Genomic DNA, 19,204 nt, shown 5'->3' on the forward strand with positions numbered 1-19,204 from the left:
CGAATCTGGGATTTCATAACAAAGGGGAGGCCATAACTCCGAAATGCCTGAACAATTCTTCATCAAACTTGGTCCTTGACATTAGGGAATCAGCACTGGGAAGTTGGTAAAAGGGGGAAATTTCTAACAAGGGGGAAGGAAGAGATCTAAATAAGTAAAAGGGGTTGCGTTTCTCTTGCATTTAAACCGATTGCAGTTGTGCAACTGACTTTAAGAAAAGACGGGGGTTCCACCGAGGAAGATTATATGGTAAATAAACCTTTATATTTTTTCCATTATAGTTCCATTATATTTTCATTGACAGAAGGGAGAGCTGACCGGGAAGGAACTGACATGTTAGGGGGACGTTTTATGTTGTTTTATTTCTGAAAGGGGGAACAGGGCGGCCATTAAAAAAGGGCAGGGTTCAAAAACGTAAAAAGGCTTTGTGTTGATTTATAGGGATTACCGAGAAGAAGACAGATTTACAAGTGGTTGGGGGACATCGGGAGAGAAACTGACAAAGGGAGTAGACATATTCAAATGAAAAAAGGGTTTTGTTTCTTGCATTATGAGAGTTTTCGTCACAAAACCAGATGTATAAATGACTGAGTGACAAAGAGGCCTCGAGTGAAATCGGGCAATCAGCTATTAAAAAATATATTTCCACTTTTAATGGAAATCTACCAAATAAACATTTCATTTCTCTTTGGTCATTAAAATCTTTTCAAAATTAGTGAACCTAAAGAGTTACAACCACAAAAAAATTATCATTGAGTCCACCAACGAGTGACAGAAAACATTACTCGCATCTGAAAATTAAATAAAAAGAAAACTAATCCAATTTAATTCTACTATGTATTGTACATAGTAGAATTAAATTGGATAAGTTTTCTTTTTATTTAATGTCCAGGTTTCGTATCCTACTAAGACGCTTCAAAAACTTCAATTAATCGCATGTTTCTTCCTATCTATCCATCTATAAACATATTTTGTTTACTGGTTAATCTGTGGTAGAAATATTAGCAGTCATCATTTACCAAATTCCTACGACCCCTTTAATTCCAATCGTAGAGTGTAACATACCGTTGAAAGACTCTCTCAAGGTTCAAAATATGCGAGTTCGTACCTCTCGACTCCGCTTGCAGTGAAGTGTTCTGCTTCAAAAACATCATGTTGAAGAGACAATGTTAAAAAGTTGAAAACTCCAGAGCTAGATCTTTGAAAAAACAATAAGTTGATTGATGTTGAAAATATTTCTCTAACCAATTGAAAGCTTAGGATAAAATAATCGTGTGGTGAACTCGCGCCAAAGGTGTGCCAGTAGGTAGGTACCTACAACTGGACGGAGAAAATATTTTCTATTCCGCCGTAAATTCAAATCAACATCATCGAAAATCTCCTGTTTTCTCGACATTTCATTTCATCATTATTTTTGTTTGTACCCTCTACCCGTGTTCCCTTCTCCGGAGGTGGCGTTCCAGCAAAAAAAAAGAACCGGACCTCGATGAAGGCTTTTTACCGAGGTATTTTATAATCTATTTCACGCACTGCTGGGCACACGACGCCTCCGAGCCTAACATCGTTGCCGACCCGTGTAAAGAGCATAGAAAAGTGGTAACAATAAGTGATGGGTACCGAATCAGAGATTTGACTAGACATTAGATGCTTCGCTACTCTTCTTCGTCCGTCTCCAGTAGTGAGATCAATCGAACTTTTTTTTCCCCGTTCGCTCGTTTTGCTGCTATTTTTCACTCGTTTTTTTTTTTTTGCAATGTTTCAATTCTGTCAGCTTCTTTTTTCACTTCACAACCACTATATTTGGGGTGCGCGAGCCTCGTTTTTAAGCCACCGCTCAATGTTGCGGAGCGAGATCCTAACAAAAGTGGCAGCAGCATAACAGTGCCAGCTAAAGGTTGGTACGAAGACTCGAATCCTAAGATTTGATCATTTCAATATGTGGAGGTACCTAAAATCGTTGATTGTTGAACATGTTTTGGTGAAATACCAATTTGTTTTGTGGCTCTGAGTCAATGCTGTTGTGTAGCATTCATTATAGCGAAAACAAATTTATTTTACTTTTTGAAATGAAATTCGGGGGCAATATTAATATTCATTCCCGATGAAAACCCTAATGAGAACCCGTTATTTGTGCGTCAAAGGCGTTGTTCATAATGACATTTAGTTCACAATAAAAACCGAAATCATGAAAGTTCACAATCCGCTGGATTGTTACGATACATCGGCACTTCACTGCGTCGCGACTAGTCTTGCAGGTAAAAAAGGTAACCTTGCAATCAACATACGCTGCCCAGAGAATATATCTGTATGATTGGAGCACATAATTTATACAAGAAGAAATCCGACTTCAATCATTCTATCTAATCATCCAGTTTCGTTGTTTCTATCGATTTGGTCTCTCGATTGCTGTCATCGTTGCTCTCCTCGGCTCCCCTCGGTCCATCCAAAAATCCGTCGCTTGTGTGCCGGAATCCATCATGCCATACTTCGAAACCCATTCGTCATCGTGTCCAGTTGGGGGAAGATATTTAGCTTAGCAAAGTTGAAACTTGTGTGAAGAATTTTATTTGATCATTTTTTTTTGGTCTTCTTTACCGCTTTTTTTCAACCAAAATGTACATTATCATTGTTCACGGCAATTTGAGGAAAAATAACAATCCATTTGCATTCGTGATGATGGTGATATTTCGGTGTTCAGCGTGCGGTCAGCGATCTAGACTAGACAATCAGATTAATAGATTGGAATGTTGGGGAATTCTTTCGAGTGTTCACTATAAAATAATGCGTTTTAAATGATTAATTTACAAGAAATTACTGGCTCAAGAGTTCTTTTGGTTTAAAAATATTAAATAAAGGTACCCCGGGGCAAGTGGGAGCTGAAAATTGCCGCAGTTAGGGTTTATTCGACTGCGCAATCTAACCCTATGATTATTTTAAAATTCTTGCAGTGCAGAAACTCTTCAGTAATATCACTTCGAAGGTTAATTACAAAAAAAAGGACTAACGATTTACATGGAATGAGTCTAAGGAGAATTTTCAAACCATGGCGACAGGTCCCATTTGCCTCATTTTTTGGGGCAAGTGGGACCTATATTTTAAATTTGATTAAAAAGCATAAAATAACAGAATTGTGTATGTTACTGTACAGCAACGTTAAAGCATTGAAAAAACCAACCAAAGACAACGTGGATTCATCCAAAAATGTCGTAACAAAATCAGATTACTATTAAAGCACAACGGGCGGCTTTATAATTTATATAAAACCCAATTTGTGAGCAATTGCGCAGTTAATGCAGTATTGTAACACAATGTAGTTGATTATGTAACTGTAACCAATTCTAGCGAGACGTAATTTATGATGATCCATTTGTAAATATGATTATAATCTGTTTGTTGTGCCCAATGCGACCGAGCTAATAGTGAAACTATTATACCAAAGAATTAAGCTATAACAACTATAACGCTCTTTTTTTCCACTTCCAGTTGCAGATTAGATTAATTATGCCAACTTTGCCTTCGCTAGATTTAATCAACAACGTTTAAGTCGCCAGAATGTGACCAAACTTTTTGCTACCTCATAAACCATGTCAATGGACTTCTTTTTTGGGCCCTATTGGGCGGTTTTATTTTAAAGCTTTATCGATACAAATATTATATAATTGAACTGAAAATGTTCGGTAGTACATCTAAAAATGCACTAAGTTGCAATGTTTTGTACTGAAACACTTTATTTTTAATAGGTCCCACTTGCCCCGGGTGCTCTGAAGTTAATTTGTCAAATTATGCAACTAACGGGTGACAACTAAAATTTTGGATTTTTTTTTCTCAAGCTGTCAAAAAAAGATACATGAAGAAGATCTGATTTACCAAAATTCAAATACATTATCCATTGTTGAAAAAAATTAGTTTACATTTGAAAACGGTCCGTAATCGGCTGTTCGGCGAAGCTTCCGTTCGATGCTGGGACAGGAGCGTTGTACGGCCGTCATGTCAACTTTGCGAATGCATCTTTTGATTCTACCAATAAACTGTTTGCAATTCGTGGCTCTCCAGTTATTTTTGTTCACCAAGGAACTTAAAATCCCGCAGAAATCTTCGATCGGGTGCACTGAGACAGACTTTTCGGGTCGTAGCTTTTGGGTACAAATGGGATCAAATGGGTATTCAGGAATTGTGTTGTTTTGGCGTAATGTGATGATATCCGACCAAAACACGTATTGTCCATCTGCATGATATTTTTGTAGAAACGGTGTTTTCAATTGATTGCTGATTATATAAACTTACAGTATTTCCTGATGTATTTCTCTACAAATTTTAGTGCTAAGTTTAAACAAATTATATTGATAGTATTATATTCAGCTTTTATAATTATTTATGTTCAATAATATACAGGGTGTTAGGTAGCTTAGTGTAGATATTTCAGGAGGTGATAGAGGGTCACATTTGATAAAAAAAAATCCTTCTACACATATGGGCAAATCTCAATCGTTACAGAGTTATTAAACTTTTTTAGTTTTCGGTTCGCTTTACCTGCAATTAGCTCTGGTACAAAAACTATTCTAGCTAGTTCAATTCTGTTACTACATTCGAAAGCTGCGACAATTTTGTGCTAAAATTTGCCTCCTACTTCATGAGATTTAGTAACTTTTTAAAAGCGAAAAGCCTTGAAATAAGTGTTTCTCAAGACGTTTTTATCGAATTTCTCCTAAAAATGTATGATAAAACTGATAAAAGATATTTACCAATTTAAAGCTCTAGTACCGTTCTACAATTCGTTTTTTGACGTCTAACGTCTATCTCTTTTAGTTTCGTTGCAATTTTATTTTAAACGTGTGGTTTTGGGTATTGAATTTGTATCTGAAAACTGCTCGAACTCAAACATCACGCATAGCACACTAGATCAACGCGTGCGACGGGCATGGTTAGATGCATATGGAAAACAGTATCGAAATTGATGTTTCGGGTCTCTCTGGGACGTTTCTGAAAGTATTAAAATGTATTCACCGAAAGGACTCACGGACATTCACGTGTGTTTTGGCTTCGCTAATTGTGCAGCAATGAAAGCCCAGCAGGAGTATGTTTGTGGATTTTCTGATCGTCGACTACCTAATGCAAGCAAGTGAACACAAATCCAGAAATCTTCGTTTTGTTGCACAATGATTTTAATTCAGGGCCGTGTATAACAACGCACCGTGCGTCGTTTCCGAAAAGGAACGTTGTTTTCAACGAGGCTTCGAGGGAAGCCTCAGGTTCATCAGCAAGTGCCGTCAGCGATTGACCATAAAATTGTGCGGATTGTAGAAAATGATGTCAAGACAAGCACAAGGCAAATTGCGGCACAGTCCCTTGTCATCATGGAGGTGTAGAACGTACTGAACCGGGTAAATGCATCCTTTTCACACCACAGGCGAAATAGCTGCTGCCAGCGAATAAACCTAAGCGGCTTGAGTTTTGCAAGATTATGCAAACAAAAGTGGAGGCGAACCCTCATTTTATGAAAAACGTTGTTGTTGTCTTTCATACGTGTTAGACTGTGTTCATCGCACGCGGTAATCTAGTGTGCTATGCGTGATGTATGAATTCAACCAGTTTTCAGATAATAATTCAACACCTAATACGATACGTTTAAAATGAAATTGCAACGACACTAAAAGAGATAGGCGTTATACGGCGAAGAACGAACAGGAAAACCATACCAGAGCTTTACGTTGGTGAATAACAACAATCAGTATTATCACACATTTTTAGTAGAAATTCGATAAAAACGTCTTGATAAACACTTATTTCAATGCTTTTTGCTTCTAAAAAGTTACTAAAATTCATGAATTGAAAAGTTTAAGACCAATTTTTAGTACAAAATTTTCTCAGCTTTTGGATGAAAGTAACCGAATTGAGCTAGCTAGAATAGTTTTTGTACCAGAGCTAATTTAAGACAAACAGAACTGAAAACTAAAAATGTTCAATAACTCTGTAACAATTGGGATTTGACCATGTGCGTTGAAGGATTGTTTTCGTCACATATGGTCCTCTATCATCCCCTGAAGTATCTGTACTAAGCTACCTAACACCCTGTATATATTATTAACTATGTACAGTGAATACCATACTCAAATATGTACTTGATCATTTTAAGACACTTAAGGATATACCTTGAACGTGTAAACTACATCTTTCTCTCGCCAAATCGTCGTCCGAAATTTCGCATAATACTCAGCGTTGCTAAGTTAGCAATTTAGAAATTGCATTTAACAAACGGGATCAAATTTTTTGTTCAAACATTCGTCTGCTGCTCATCTTAATTGATAGCCAAACGAGAGGGCTTATTGTTGAAAGCACGATGTCCCTCTGCTTCCATAATTTTGGCTGGTTTTCCACTACCTTGCTTGCGAATAGTTGTAGGGCATTTTAGGATATGGTAAACAGTCGAAGCCGCAAAATATTCGCTTTTTAAATGTTGTATTGTCTTCTTTTTGGCGAGATTTCTGTGGCAGTTCGTAGAAGTGTACAACGCCCTCCCGAAATGTTTCTTGTTTCGATGCCATTTTAAGCAAAACTGGGCAAGCACAAACGTTTATTGTTGAGTATCGGGACCTGGAAAAAATTCCATAATTTTAGTTGTCACCCGTTAGTTTTCGCGTGTAACTTATTAATACCCTAATTCTGTTTCCCTACTGTCTAAACGACATGTAGTTTAACGAAAGCCTGTGTCCAACTTGCAACGCAGTTGAAAATGACGCTCAGATTGAAAGTTCAGTTTTGGTGTTTGGAATGCCAATTATAAACAATCTATAATTTCAATGTCTGCGTTGGAGTTGTATCTTTTATTTCTAAAAAAGTTCAGTTTGAGAAAATAAGGTTCAAGCGAATTATGAGCTCTGTTTCCACTTATTCCGTATTCCCCCATGTCCCAGCGTACCTTATAATTTCGTTGTTCTTGAGATACCGTTTTCAATGAACGAACGGTGCGATAATGCAATGGAGACGTATGGTATTTCGCTTTTACTTGTAAGGAAATGGACATTTTTGGCAAGAACGCGTGTACAGCAGTCCCCCAAATAAGGCGGTGGGTGCTGCTGTACGCCCACGGCGATTTCTTAGTTACCCATTTACCAATAAAGTTGATTTTTGGTACTTTGTTAGTATCTGCTATAATCTAGTTAACTACCAAAAATCAGCTTTATTGGTATATGGTCAGTTGCGATATCGCTTTGGGCGTAGAGTACCACCCATCGCCGGATCGGGGGATTCCTATACTTCTGATTCATCTTTGCCGACAACATATTGATTTCCTTCCAAATCTAGACAAAACACTATGCGTCTCCATTACATTATCGCAACTTTATATTTTATTTAATTAGGTATACAAACAATTTATACAAACAAATTATACAAAACAACTTTTCTGATTTTTCAACCACTTTTACGAAGAAAATTCTCAACTTTCTAAAAAAAATATAGCGATTTCTTTGGTGCTTACGTCTTGACCTGGTTTCGTCAAGGGAGAAATTGACTGACAAAAATAACTCTTTGGAACATATTTTGTATTTCATGTTATGTACGTATTTAAAATGGAATTAAACCCGTATCAAATAATTCAAAATAGCACAACAGTTTACCATTCAAGGTGCAACCTTAACGATAATATTACGCCGCGAACACCACCGTTGTTGCGATTCTGTTTGTTCTGCTATTTTCGTCACCTTCAAGCAGCGATTAAAATTTCAACAATAATCCTTCAATACAAAACCGAAACGAGCGAAACCAGAATCAAACAACCACACGATCGAAAAAGCATTTCATGATACTTCGACTTGCCCATCAGCATGACGATTAAATTCACAAAAGAATCCGCGCTGTACCTACTATCTGTGCATCAACAGCAAAAAAAACTCGCCTCGTGGCCGCGGGGTGATTGCAAATCCTAAACGAAACTAGAAATAAATCTTAAAATACCACTTCAAAGGGGGTAGGGTGGAAGCTGACAACGGACGGCGAATGTAATATTAGCAGAAATAGCTAACAATTGGCAATTTATACAAATCGGCGCGAATGCCTTCGTTTGTGGCTACAAATTGAAACAATCTCGGCAGTCGTCCCGAGTGTCTTTCTCCTTCTTTTCCTCGGCTCTAGTGTGCACACTCGACCAAGCTCGGACTCACTTGTGTCAATCTTTTTCCGATACTTAAAGGCACCATATACTTGAAGTCAATTAATAGATCGAATAAACAGCGTAAAAATAATTTTCCCATCAAACCAGCACGCCCTGTCGGCGCGGTGCGAAGTCATGGCGACTTTTGAACTCAAGTCCGCATGAAAGTACTATCTAACTTCAACATGCTGACAAAGTACATACAGGCAACGATAAAAAAACTAGTCAAATCAACAAAAAAGCACTATCAGAATGTAGCATTTCTTCAGATATTCATCCCGCTTTATATGGAGTCATTTCTGCTTCCCGCGCGGCATTCTGCTACAGAGAGTAAAGCAGCCTGCCACCCCAGCCTGCCCCCCGATAACCAATTTTGGCGTTAGATGTAGATCTATCATCTTAACATCATCGAGCGGAATCAAAATTCAGCCTCTCTAGCATTAGGATTTGGCTGCCTGCGCCACTTTTTCTGCCGGACCTCTTTCTCTCTATCTCTCTCTCTCTTGAAAGCCCACTAAATAATATATTCACCACCATTCCGAATGCCATCCAGGCATCCATCGCAGCGGCCAGATAGGTTTCGATGAGACGTTGCTCTCAATCATGTTTTTCTTTATTTTCTATGTCTCTTCATTTCGACGCCCGATTGAGCCGACAAGGCGCGGTTGCCCGCCACCCAACACCCCCCACCCTCCCAGCATCCGCCATCAGCCAGGAGCTGCAGCACTTAATCTGCTCGATATGAAAATCAATTAGAAATTTATTTTGGAGAAGAGTCTTCGGTCCCAATGATGATGGCTACCCATGTCTGGATTTGTTACTGCGGTTGTTGCTTGTCAAAATGGTATGTACATTTGTATATGGATATGATTGGGGCTTCGCTAAGCTAAGCCCTTTGATTGGGTGAATTTTGGCCACAAGCAACGAGCTAGCAACTTTGCGTTCAGAAAATTTTATTTACGCGATGCAAGATTGTGTCATTTTGTCACCCGAGTGAAGTAGTATAGTTTCAAGTGTTTTCGCAATTGAGATCGGGTATGAAATGGGTAGGAAGAAGCGTCCAAAATAGCTCTACAAAATAGCATCCACGTGGCCATAACTGGAAATACTCCCATTTATATAATTGATCTTACACTTGTAGTTTTAGGCTACCATTGAACCACATGACTTTATTTTATTATATAGAAAGTGTGTGGTACGAGAGGTCCATGCTTTCTTGGCTTTTCAAAGAGTTGAATCACTGGTTCTACTTGATTCCTTGGGATTATTTCTGCTGTACGTAATGAGCAGTTATCCTGGCCGTTGATAAGAAAAATGATTCATGTAATCGTCATTTTCCAGGAAGCTTTTATAGATAGAGATAGAATAGGGGACAATTCCGGTGTAGTGGTTAGCATTCATAGCAAGAAATTGTAAAATCCTTCACACAAAGTTATGTTTGAAATTACTACGGCTTGAGGAAACTCGGCCAAGCAGCAATTTAAATTTTATTACGTTCCACTATAGTGGTTTTAATGACCCTTCTCATAAAACCGCAAGTAAAACTATGAGCTTCACTACATCGTTCTGATGGTCGCTATAAAATTACCTTCCGACCAAGAGCCCCACACTTCAGAAAGTTTTTATAATCTCTCTAAGAATCAGATTATAAGCTCAAGTAATTTTGTTACGCACTGCTGAAAAGCAGAGCTAAAAAAATTACGCTTGACACCCCCGCCATAATAGGGTATTTTAATTTTCCCAAAAAAGTGGATTTTTCTATCTTATTTGATAACCCGTCGTTTCCTGAATCTAGCAGTTCTTTTTTTATTTCAATTAAGTCAATATTCGATGAAAAAATTAATAAAAATCAAAACTAGAATGTTTTGCTGTTTGACAGATATCAACCAAGCCGATTGATTGACTTGATGTCAGAAGTTCTCTCCCTCTCTTCTATCTCTCTGATAGAGCTCTTCATTTTAACCGAGCTTTTAAAGCTCTCATTTGAAACCTGTATCGTTCGATGACCATAGTGTATCTATTCACTGTGTTGTCTAAGGCGAGCTAAAAAGAAAAGTGGTTTACTTATAAGCTATCGTCTTATTCCAAATTTTTTTTCAAATATAAAAAAAATGTTTTTCCATTACCTCCATTGGTCTAATTCGGAAAAGTCTTCATGTAGCGATTAAATGGCATCATATCTTGTCAGAATATGCGGAAATGTATATAACACTAAAATACCGAATTTAATGAAACTTTTCATTTTGTTCAACAAAGCAATAAAACATAGAACTTACGCTGGTAAAACGCTAAATCAGTCGGCCAGCTGGATTAACTTGAGAATATATATCCGCGAGTAGAAAAAATTTGAAAAATTTACTCTACCCGGAATAGAAAAGTTCAAGTTTTACTGTCAGGTCCTAATGAAACGAACAAATCTCACGAAACTTTTCAAAAGGACCTAAGTAACATTGAGAGACTCTCTTTGGTTTCCCTCTCTTCTGATTATTGCGACGACATAAACGCATTTTAATCAAAGTTTTCTCAACGAACTGTTAGCTTGTGGCGCCAGCAAGCGATTCATGCAAAGCTGATGTATTATAGTGCCTTTGCATCGCCGTGATAAACGAAAGAAAGAAGAGACCAGAAGAGAATCTCTCATTGTTACTTAGGTTCTTTTGAAAAGTTTCGCGAGAAATAATAAATTTTCGGCAGTTTTCGTAGTTTCGAAATTTTGCTGTTTTTGAAAACTAGTTGTTTTAACAAATTAAATATATGGGTCATTCCACGTCAAGTGACCAAGAAAAAGTACAAACTTGTAATCGACCTTCTCGGATTTTCACCAAACACGGCCAGATTGTTCGTTTTGGGTCAAGAAGCAAAAATCCCAAGTTTAGTGCCGATTGGACTTTCCCTCGATTTTTGGGAACCTCCTCTTTTATTATAAAAAGCATAATTTTCGTCAAATTCGCTTAGTTTCTTTTGCTTACATTTTCGTAAATATTCAATTTAGAAAAAAAAAATCTGTTCTACATTTTCATGGGAAATCATCTGAGGAATCCGAAAAATATATTAGTTTTTTGCGGCAGCGCTGCCAAATACTTTTATTTTTGATCTGAAAACTAAATTTGTATTTTTCTCTCAATGAGTACATTTTGATCTCAAAAATTTCAACACCATCGTATTCCTCAGACATAAGAGTCACTCAAAACCACGAGGTCTCCCGTCCCGTTCTCGAGATATAGCGTTTTGAAACAAAAAATTCCCAATTTTTCAAGTAAAATCATAAACAAAATAAAATTTCCTAGCAATAAGCAAATAACAAAACAAAGCAAAATTATTCTGGTTTAATCTAAAGCAACATTGCGCTGTTGTGAGAGCTCATAAACAGTATATAATACCACTAAAGTTTGTTCTTGAGCGTCACAGCAGAATACGAAATTTGAGTGTCCAATCGTTGTTGAGTGTCCAATTTGAAAGTCCAACCGGCACCAAACTTGGGGTTTTTGCTTCTTGACCCAAAACAAACAATCTGGCCGAGTTTGGTGAAAATCCGAGAAGGTCGATTACAGGTCACTCGGACACTTGACGTGGAATGACCCATATTCAATTAGTCAATCTCAATTTGCTGCAAAATCATTTTAGTTGCTTACTGTGACATGAAAACCGATTGATAGTAACTTTCTTTCTGTAACTCATACTGAGCTTTGATGAAATTTTGCTTACGGGTTACAAAATACTAGAATATGGCAATATGGCATCGCATAAAAAAATATTTTCGATGTTGAACTCTTATACTCTTCGTAATAGCAGCAAAAAATCTGTTTGGTCAGGGTATCACTATTTTAATGGCACTATAAAACTAACCGATTTATGGCGGTTTGACAAGTAACCGCATTAAGATCGGGTTTGTGTTGGTACGTCATATTGTATTGCTACGCCCCACTTATAGCAAGTTTATAAGAGATGTGGCGCAGCCAACTAGTTTTATCATGATAATATACATATAAGCAATCACAAAGAAAATGCTTTATTAACAGTTTTATTGTGGTTTTATAGAATAATTAAAATTATTTTCGAGAATCTTAGTAGAACTCCGAAAAATCGATTTCTGTAATTCAGAAGTCCGCAGGTTGTAAAATAATCGGGCACTATTTTTGCAAATAGTTGGAAACATCGTTTTTATTTATCGCGTGCTTGTCACGAAATTAAATTTCGTCGAATTGAAATGTCGCAAAAATATTCAGCTCTCGGTTCTCGCACAATATGAAAATCACCTTCCCAGGCTCACGGATGAATGGTAGTAAGATGCAATGGAGAAGCATACAAAAAGATGCTTTTTCATCAAAATTGGGCAGAAGTTATGAAAACTAAACATAACAAAGTGACTGTACCACAAATAACATGTGATTGGTGATTGTTTTTTGAGTAGGTAAACATAGATAAGTATATTAAACGGAAGACAAAAGGGAACGAAAAAACAGAACGTGTCAAAAAAAGAAGTCATAATAAGAGGAAGCACGGATCAGATGAAAACGAAACAAGACCGCAAATGACAAAAACGAAAAGGTAGAGATAGAAAACCCGAAAAAAGAAGAGAAAGAAAGAAAGAGGAAATAGCGGACAGAAAATAGAAAAAAAGAGAACATGGAGGAAACACGAGACAAATAGAAAGAAGACGGTACATAAAATGAATAAAAAACAGATAAGGTGGGAAAACGGGAGAGAAAAGAGGCAAACGAGACAAAAAAAGAAAAATGAAACTTAAAACAAGTGATACTAAAAGATAAACGAATAACAAGAGAGAAAAAAGGAACCCGATAGAGGAAACGATAGATGACCAAACGGTCTCGAAATTTTCGACTCGAAAATAGGACAGGAAAAGAAGAAGCAACTTTCAAAAGAATCCAAGAAAGGAGTAAGACGAGAAAAAACAAGAGGGAAAACAGGAGTTAAAAATAGGAGAGCAAAGGGGAAAAAGGGAGCAAAATCAGAATAAACGTGACAGAAAAGAAGGCAAAACAGGCCATCTAAAAGAGGAAAACGCAACGGTCGAAGACGAAACACAAAAAAGAAAGAAGATAAAAGGACGAAATCTGCAAACGAAAAAGAAAAGTGAAAAGAAAATAATGAAAAACGAGTAAAAACCAAGGGCAAAAACAGGATTGAAAATAAGAAAAACGAAGGAGGCTACCATATATGGCATAAAACAAAGGGGGTTACCATATATGACATAAAAATATTTGGCATAATGCTGTTTAGCATAACGCCATTTGGCATAAATCCATTTGGCATAACGGTCTTTTGGCATAATGATCATTTGGCATAATGGTTATTTGGCATAACGACTTTTTGGCATAATTGATAATCTACCCAGATTTTGTTGTTTGGTGCTTCGATCGCCTCACAAAGAAAGAGTGATCCGTCCTTACTCGCTGTCGCTCATTCGGACCCAGCTGAAAAAAAACTAGATGTCAGTAAACCTAGGAAAATAAATAGACCTAGACAGATATGATTTTTGCAGGGGAGCTGTCCCCCGCAGCGGCCGGCGCTTCCGACGACGGGTCACCGGCGAACACTCGCCATTGCCTACGGCCGACACGCCCTGAATCATCTAGGAAAGCGAACATTAGGTCATAAAATAATGTTTAAGGAATCATACCAAATGGCTCCTTATGATTTTGCCAAATGGATTATGCCAATTGGCGTTATGCCAAATAGCATTATGCCAAATGACTTTATGCCAAATGGGTGGCTCCCAAACGAAGAAAAACGAAACAATCAAACAGTAAGTACGGGACAGCAAAAAGTTATTTTGGAATTAACGACAGGAAATGAAGAAAAACGAAAGGAAAAGGAAGAAAAGTGAGAGATACCAGTGATGAATGACCCGTCGGTTAAACCACTCGATAATATACTCAACAACAAGAAAAGTGAGAGCAAAAACAGAAAAACGATACAGACAAGAAAAAATGAAACAAAAAGTGAAAAAACGGTACTGATACAGAAAAGAGATAAAACGTTCAAGAGAATTAGATGAAAAATGTCAATCCAAATTTCAAATAAAACGTTTCGTGTCGATGTCCAATTTCAAGTCTAATTGCTTATAAATTTTAAATTCGATTTTAAATCAAATTTAAACTCTGATTGCAAGTCCAATTTCCAGTTGTACAAATTAAATTCTAAGGTCAGGTTAACTCAATTTCAAATCCAATTTCAAACAAAAATTTTTTCATGTCAATCCAAATTTCAAACAAAGTCAGATTTCATGTCTAATTCAAAGCAAAACTTCCAGTCCAAATTACTCCGAATTTAAGTCTAATTTTAAATTTAATTTAAAGTCTAATTTCCAGTTTAACTTGAAGTAAAGCTTCAAGCCTAAATTAGTCCAAATTCAAGTTTAACTTAATGTCCCACATCAAGTCCAATTTCAGCTCTAATTTCTAGACCAATTCTAAGTCTAATTTCAAGTCCAACTACAATTATTTTTAAATCCAATTGCACCCAAGCATCCGGAGTTTTCAACGTATTTGGCTGCTTTTTGCGATAAATAATAATAGAATCGCCATCCTACGATCAGGGATGGTCCGATCACTTTAACTCAATTTTGATTCATTTGACAGTACCGTCTCAGCCAAGCAAAATTTGACAAAATTATTTATAGGACATATGTAGAACTAGGTACAATCAACAATTTTTCTGAATAAAGTTTTGTTGTATCTTTTGTAGTTACAGAGCTACAATGCTAGTATCGCATTACTAACTAAATAAACGTTCACTTAGTCACTAATGAGGTACTAGCGTTGCAGCACCGTAACAACAAAAGATACAGCAAAACTTTGTTCAGTAAAATTTTAGATAATAACTAATTCTACAAATGTCCCGTACATCATTTTGTCAAATTTTGCTTGGCTAAGACGGTATTGTCAAATGAATCAAAATTGAACCAAAGTGATCGAGCCATCCCTGCCTACGGTTACTCAATGTTCCGCTGAGAATCGCGACTAACACGCTGACAGACGAACAGCGTCACACGCAGTACCTTGCAAGCAGTGTTGCCACATATTCATCTGTACTGGAAGGTATAAAAATCTTTTTCATCTGTACTTTTGCTTTCAAAAATCTGTACCAAAATCTGTACCACTAAGTTTATTTGTTGTATAACAAAACCTGGTTGTTAGCTTTAAGTCGCAAATTACTTATTTCTTTGATGATGTTTGTACATATTGTTGCTAAACTTAAACACAGACACGTTTAGTTTTGTTTGCACTCAAGGCAAGAGGTGCTCCTCTATTGATTTCAAGTAACAAAATTGAGAGGAAAAATGAGTTTTTTTAAACCAAAAAAAATCTGTAACTATCTGTACTTTATGAAAAAACTGTAATCTGTACCGTACAGAATCTGTACCAGAAAAAAACCAAAAAATATGTACTTTTCCAAATAAATCTGTACATGTGGCAAAACTGCTTGTAAGTCACAAGGGCCTGCCTAGTGTCGTCGTCCCGCCAGTTAAAACAAAGTTAGATTAAACTTCTCGGTCGGTGGTTTCTTCAGTAAACGGATGAAGAGGCACAATTTGTGTCTAAAAATAACCCAACCCATGTCGCTAGCTTAATAAGGGGGGTTGTGCAGTCTCCTTTTTTCCAGCGCCACGATGGTTCAAAGGTACAAGTACCAGCGAACCACATGCCCTGGCGGGTGTTGTAGGTTCGAATCAGGTTATAATCTCAGATTATATAGCTTGGTTCGACCTATGCACCTTCCAGCATTGGACAAAAGGTAGGAATCACAACGACAACTTATTAAGCGTAGCTACTAATAACCCCCGCATTTCAAGGGCAAGACTAAAAACACGAGGTTTAGTCTGCTTTAGATTTGTTACTTAGAAATATAGAAGCAGACACATCGAAATACATTCGAATGAGACGGGACGAGATCAAGATAAAGAACGCTCTATGAAGATTTATTTGCATTTTCGAGAAATCATGCCTGAAATTCTTTTAGGAGGGCTGTTTGAAGTTCTATTTGGTTATTTTCTCCACCATTTCTCACAATAAAATTTAGAGTACAGGACAATTACGGGGTTAGTATAAACGATCCTACTGACTCTAACAAACACCACACAGCAGAGATGCGAGCATACGACGATTGGATGGTTAGACCAGCATCGTTCTTCGAACCTGACTAATAGGTATATTATTTTTGTCAGAGCTTCTGCAATGGAACGAAACAAACACAGTACAACTGAGTGTTCTATTTTCACATTGCCTGCAGTGTTCGTTTTTAGCAACACCAAATTGCTCATTTACTAAAAACTCGGCAGAATACCAATCCTTTTTAGGATATGTGTTTTTAGCAATGACTTCAAAGGTTTCAAAAACTCGCTAAATGCTTGATTTTTCATTGTGTAACTTTTAGTAAAGAAAATTTAGATTTTAGCGAATTCATCAATGAAAATTGATAAAAAAGGACTATACCCAAAACAGTTATTCACTAGCAAATAACAAAATGTCCCAATTTTCTTCTAAAAAGTGTATAGAAGTTATTTTTGAATTTCGTACTAATATAAATGTATAACTAGTATAAAGCAGCCTATGTAAAAAAACATTAAAAATAAACATTCCCACGACGAAATGAACACTCGTTTTCTTTCCACTAACAAAAATAAAATGCTTCATTTAGGCATATTCACTTCTGTTTTCCATTCCACCATGAACTTTTCTACCCGTTCCACTTCTGGCTAGTATGCAGATGTGATTTTGACATAAAAATTTATTCATTAATATTTTCTTTTCTTTAATTCAGTCAAATCAACCAATTTGATGCTTATTCCTCCCACCTCTATCACCCAACTGCTCTCCCAGCTTAGCCCGCATTTCCTGCTCTGTAATTCACTAACCAACGCAGGGAACTGCGTATGAGTCGTCATTTTTCCATACTTACTTCTCGCCGCTGTTGCTGCGTCTTTCTATCGCATTTCTTTACTGTCACAATTGGCTTTATTCTTGAAGTCAGCAGTATCACAACAACAGCCCTTACACCATCCATCCGATCGGTCAAACCGCAAACCGTACCGTCGCGTCGTCGTCGTCGTCACTTGCATGCACAGTCACGCGTCCGCGAGCGCTCGTACACACATTCAAACATCCGATATGCTGATATTGTCCCCCCCGACAACGCGGCCAACGATGACGGCGGCGGCCGCGGCCGGCGGTGAGTTCAGTTTTAAGTGGAAACTTCACATTTTTTTATTCAATTTATTGGTTTTTATTAAGTCTAACTGCGATTGTGCGGTGGCTTTTGTCGCTCTGCTTGGTTGGCAGTAAGTATGTGCGCGCCGCGGAAGGCAGAGCAAGAATATCCCCATTGTTTCGCAATCGAGCAATACGAACGCAACGATTATTATGGTACTCCGAAAGTGACGGACGACGGCGCGCGTTTGCGGTTCGCATGAGATATGGATGGCACGATGTGTCACCAGAACCGTTTCTGGCATTATACTACAAATGGTTGTCGAATTGTGGCTGGATTTGGACATTCCAGGAATCAGAAACGAATCATTAATTGGTTAGGAATATGGTACGATTGCTTAGCCGACAGCAGCATACAAAACTGATCATTTTAATGAATTTTGATTAGATGTAATCAAACAATCGTGACGTTCTTAACGAATAAATTATTTTTTAATAAAATTAGATGGAGAATAAGCAAATTAAGCTCCAAAAGTGTTCCCAAAAATTGTGCATAAAATCTTGAAAAACCAACACGCCAATTCCAGCGCACGGTCGTGGGTCGGTTTTTTCTCCAGTGAGAGCCGTCGGGTGTACTACATAAAAATATTGTCGTAGTTTTGCGCGTGTTTCGATGAATCGCGCCCGGCTTAATTCCGAGTGGGAAAGTCACACACAGTTTAACGCAGTAACGTGACTCTGAACCTTTCAAGCGGCGCATGGGGACACCGAGCGACCGAGAACGATTGAGTAAGAGCGAAAACGATAAAGTGGAAAAGAATTCAGAATTTGTCGATTGAATGAACTGTGTATGTATGATGATGTTTATGTTTAGTGTCGCTCGCGGCAGAGGGACGAGACGCACGGTGCTTTATGCTGGATATGGTTTATTGTTCGTGTCGTCCGATGGCCTCATCAGCAGCGAGCGGAATGATGAATGAAAAATATTTGTTTGCCTTCATTTGAATGATTTCTGCATATTTTTTTTTACTTTTTTTTTTTTGAAAATATCAGCTCGTACATTTTTTTATAGAGAACCGAGCCCCATTATCCATAAGCTTCCAATTTAAATATAACATGTATTTTTAAAGTGATTTTCACTCACTTCAACAATGATCCCCCCAATCGAAATGAACACAAATTCGTTCCGATACTACCGCCTGATTAAATATAGCTAAACAATTTCGTTTACTCACCGTGCAGCAGCTCTAATACTGTGGCCATGTTCTCATCCTTCTCGCTATCGGCCAAAAATTTGCTAAACTCGCCAAATTTCACCTCATCAACATCGGTTGGCTTTGATTTAACTGAATTGTTGTTGTTGTTGTTATTGTTGTTGAAAGTGTCGTTGTTGTTGTTGTTATTTAGGCCACTGCCACTGCCACCGAAAATGCCACCTCCTGAAAGTCGATCTAGTCCTCCCGAGGCGAAAACGGCGCTGCCGTCAGCATAGTCCGTCTCGTTTCGCTCTTCACTGCGAATGCGCATGTCCAATCCGCCTTTGATGCTGCTCAGCAGCTCACCAAAGCTTCCGTTATGGCTGTCGACGTCACTTTCCAACTTTATCCTTTTGAACGTTCCCATCGGTTCGGTCTCACCGAAGCTGGAACCGTACTCCTCGTCCACGCTGTTATCCAGTGACATTTTATGACGTATTTAAGTGCAAAGTATTTATACCAGTTTAAGGATGGTCTCCTTTTGCGGGCCGCTTACGGCAACCTGGCGTGTGGGCTTTGGTCTGTTGCTAGTGCAGGATTTTTAGCCAGCGAACATCATCCCGGTGCTGACCTCAAAAACTGGATCACAAATTCAAAACGAATAATTTCGATGCAATATTTCCACTCAT

General features: G+C 37.8%; 1 protein-coding gene across 1 annotated transcript in view; it reads right to left on the reverse strand.

Annotated features, from left to right (window-relative positions):
• Nucleotides 1–19,002, reverse strand: part of LOC128740531 (uncharacterized) — a 38,577-nt gene extending 19,575 nt beyond the window's left edge. The window contains exon 1 of the mRNA XM_053836075.1: nt 18,555–19,002. Within this exon, the coding sequence (XP_053692050.1) occupies nt 18,555–19,002 (448 nt within the window). The remainder of the gene's footprint in view (nt 1–18,554) is intronic.
• Between the last annotated feature and the right edge of the window lie 202 nt (nt 19,003–19,204).

This window comes from Sabethes cyaneus, chromosome 3 (assembly GCF_943734655.1).
Source record: "Sabethes cyaneus chromosome 3, idSabCyanKW18_F2, whole genome shotgun sequence".
NCBI classification, from domain to species: domain Eukaryota; kingdom Metazoa; phylum Arthropoda; class Insecta; order Diptera; family Culicidae; genus Sabethes; species Sabethes cyaneus.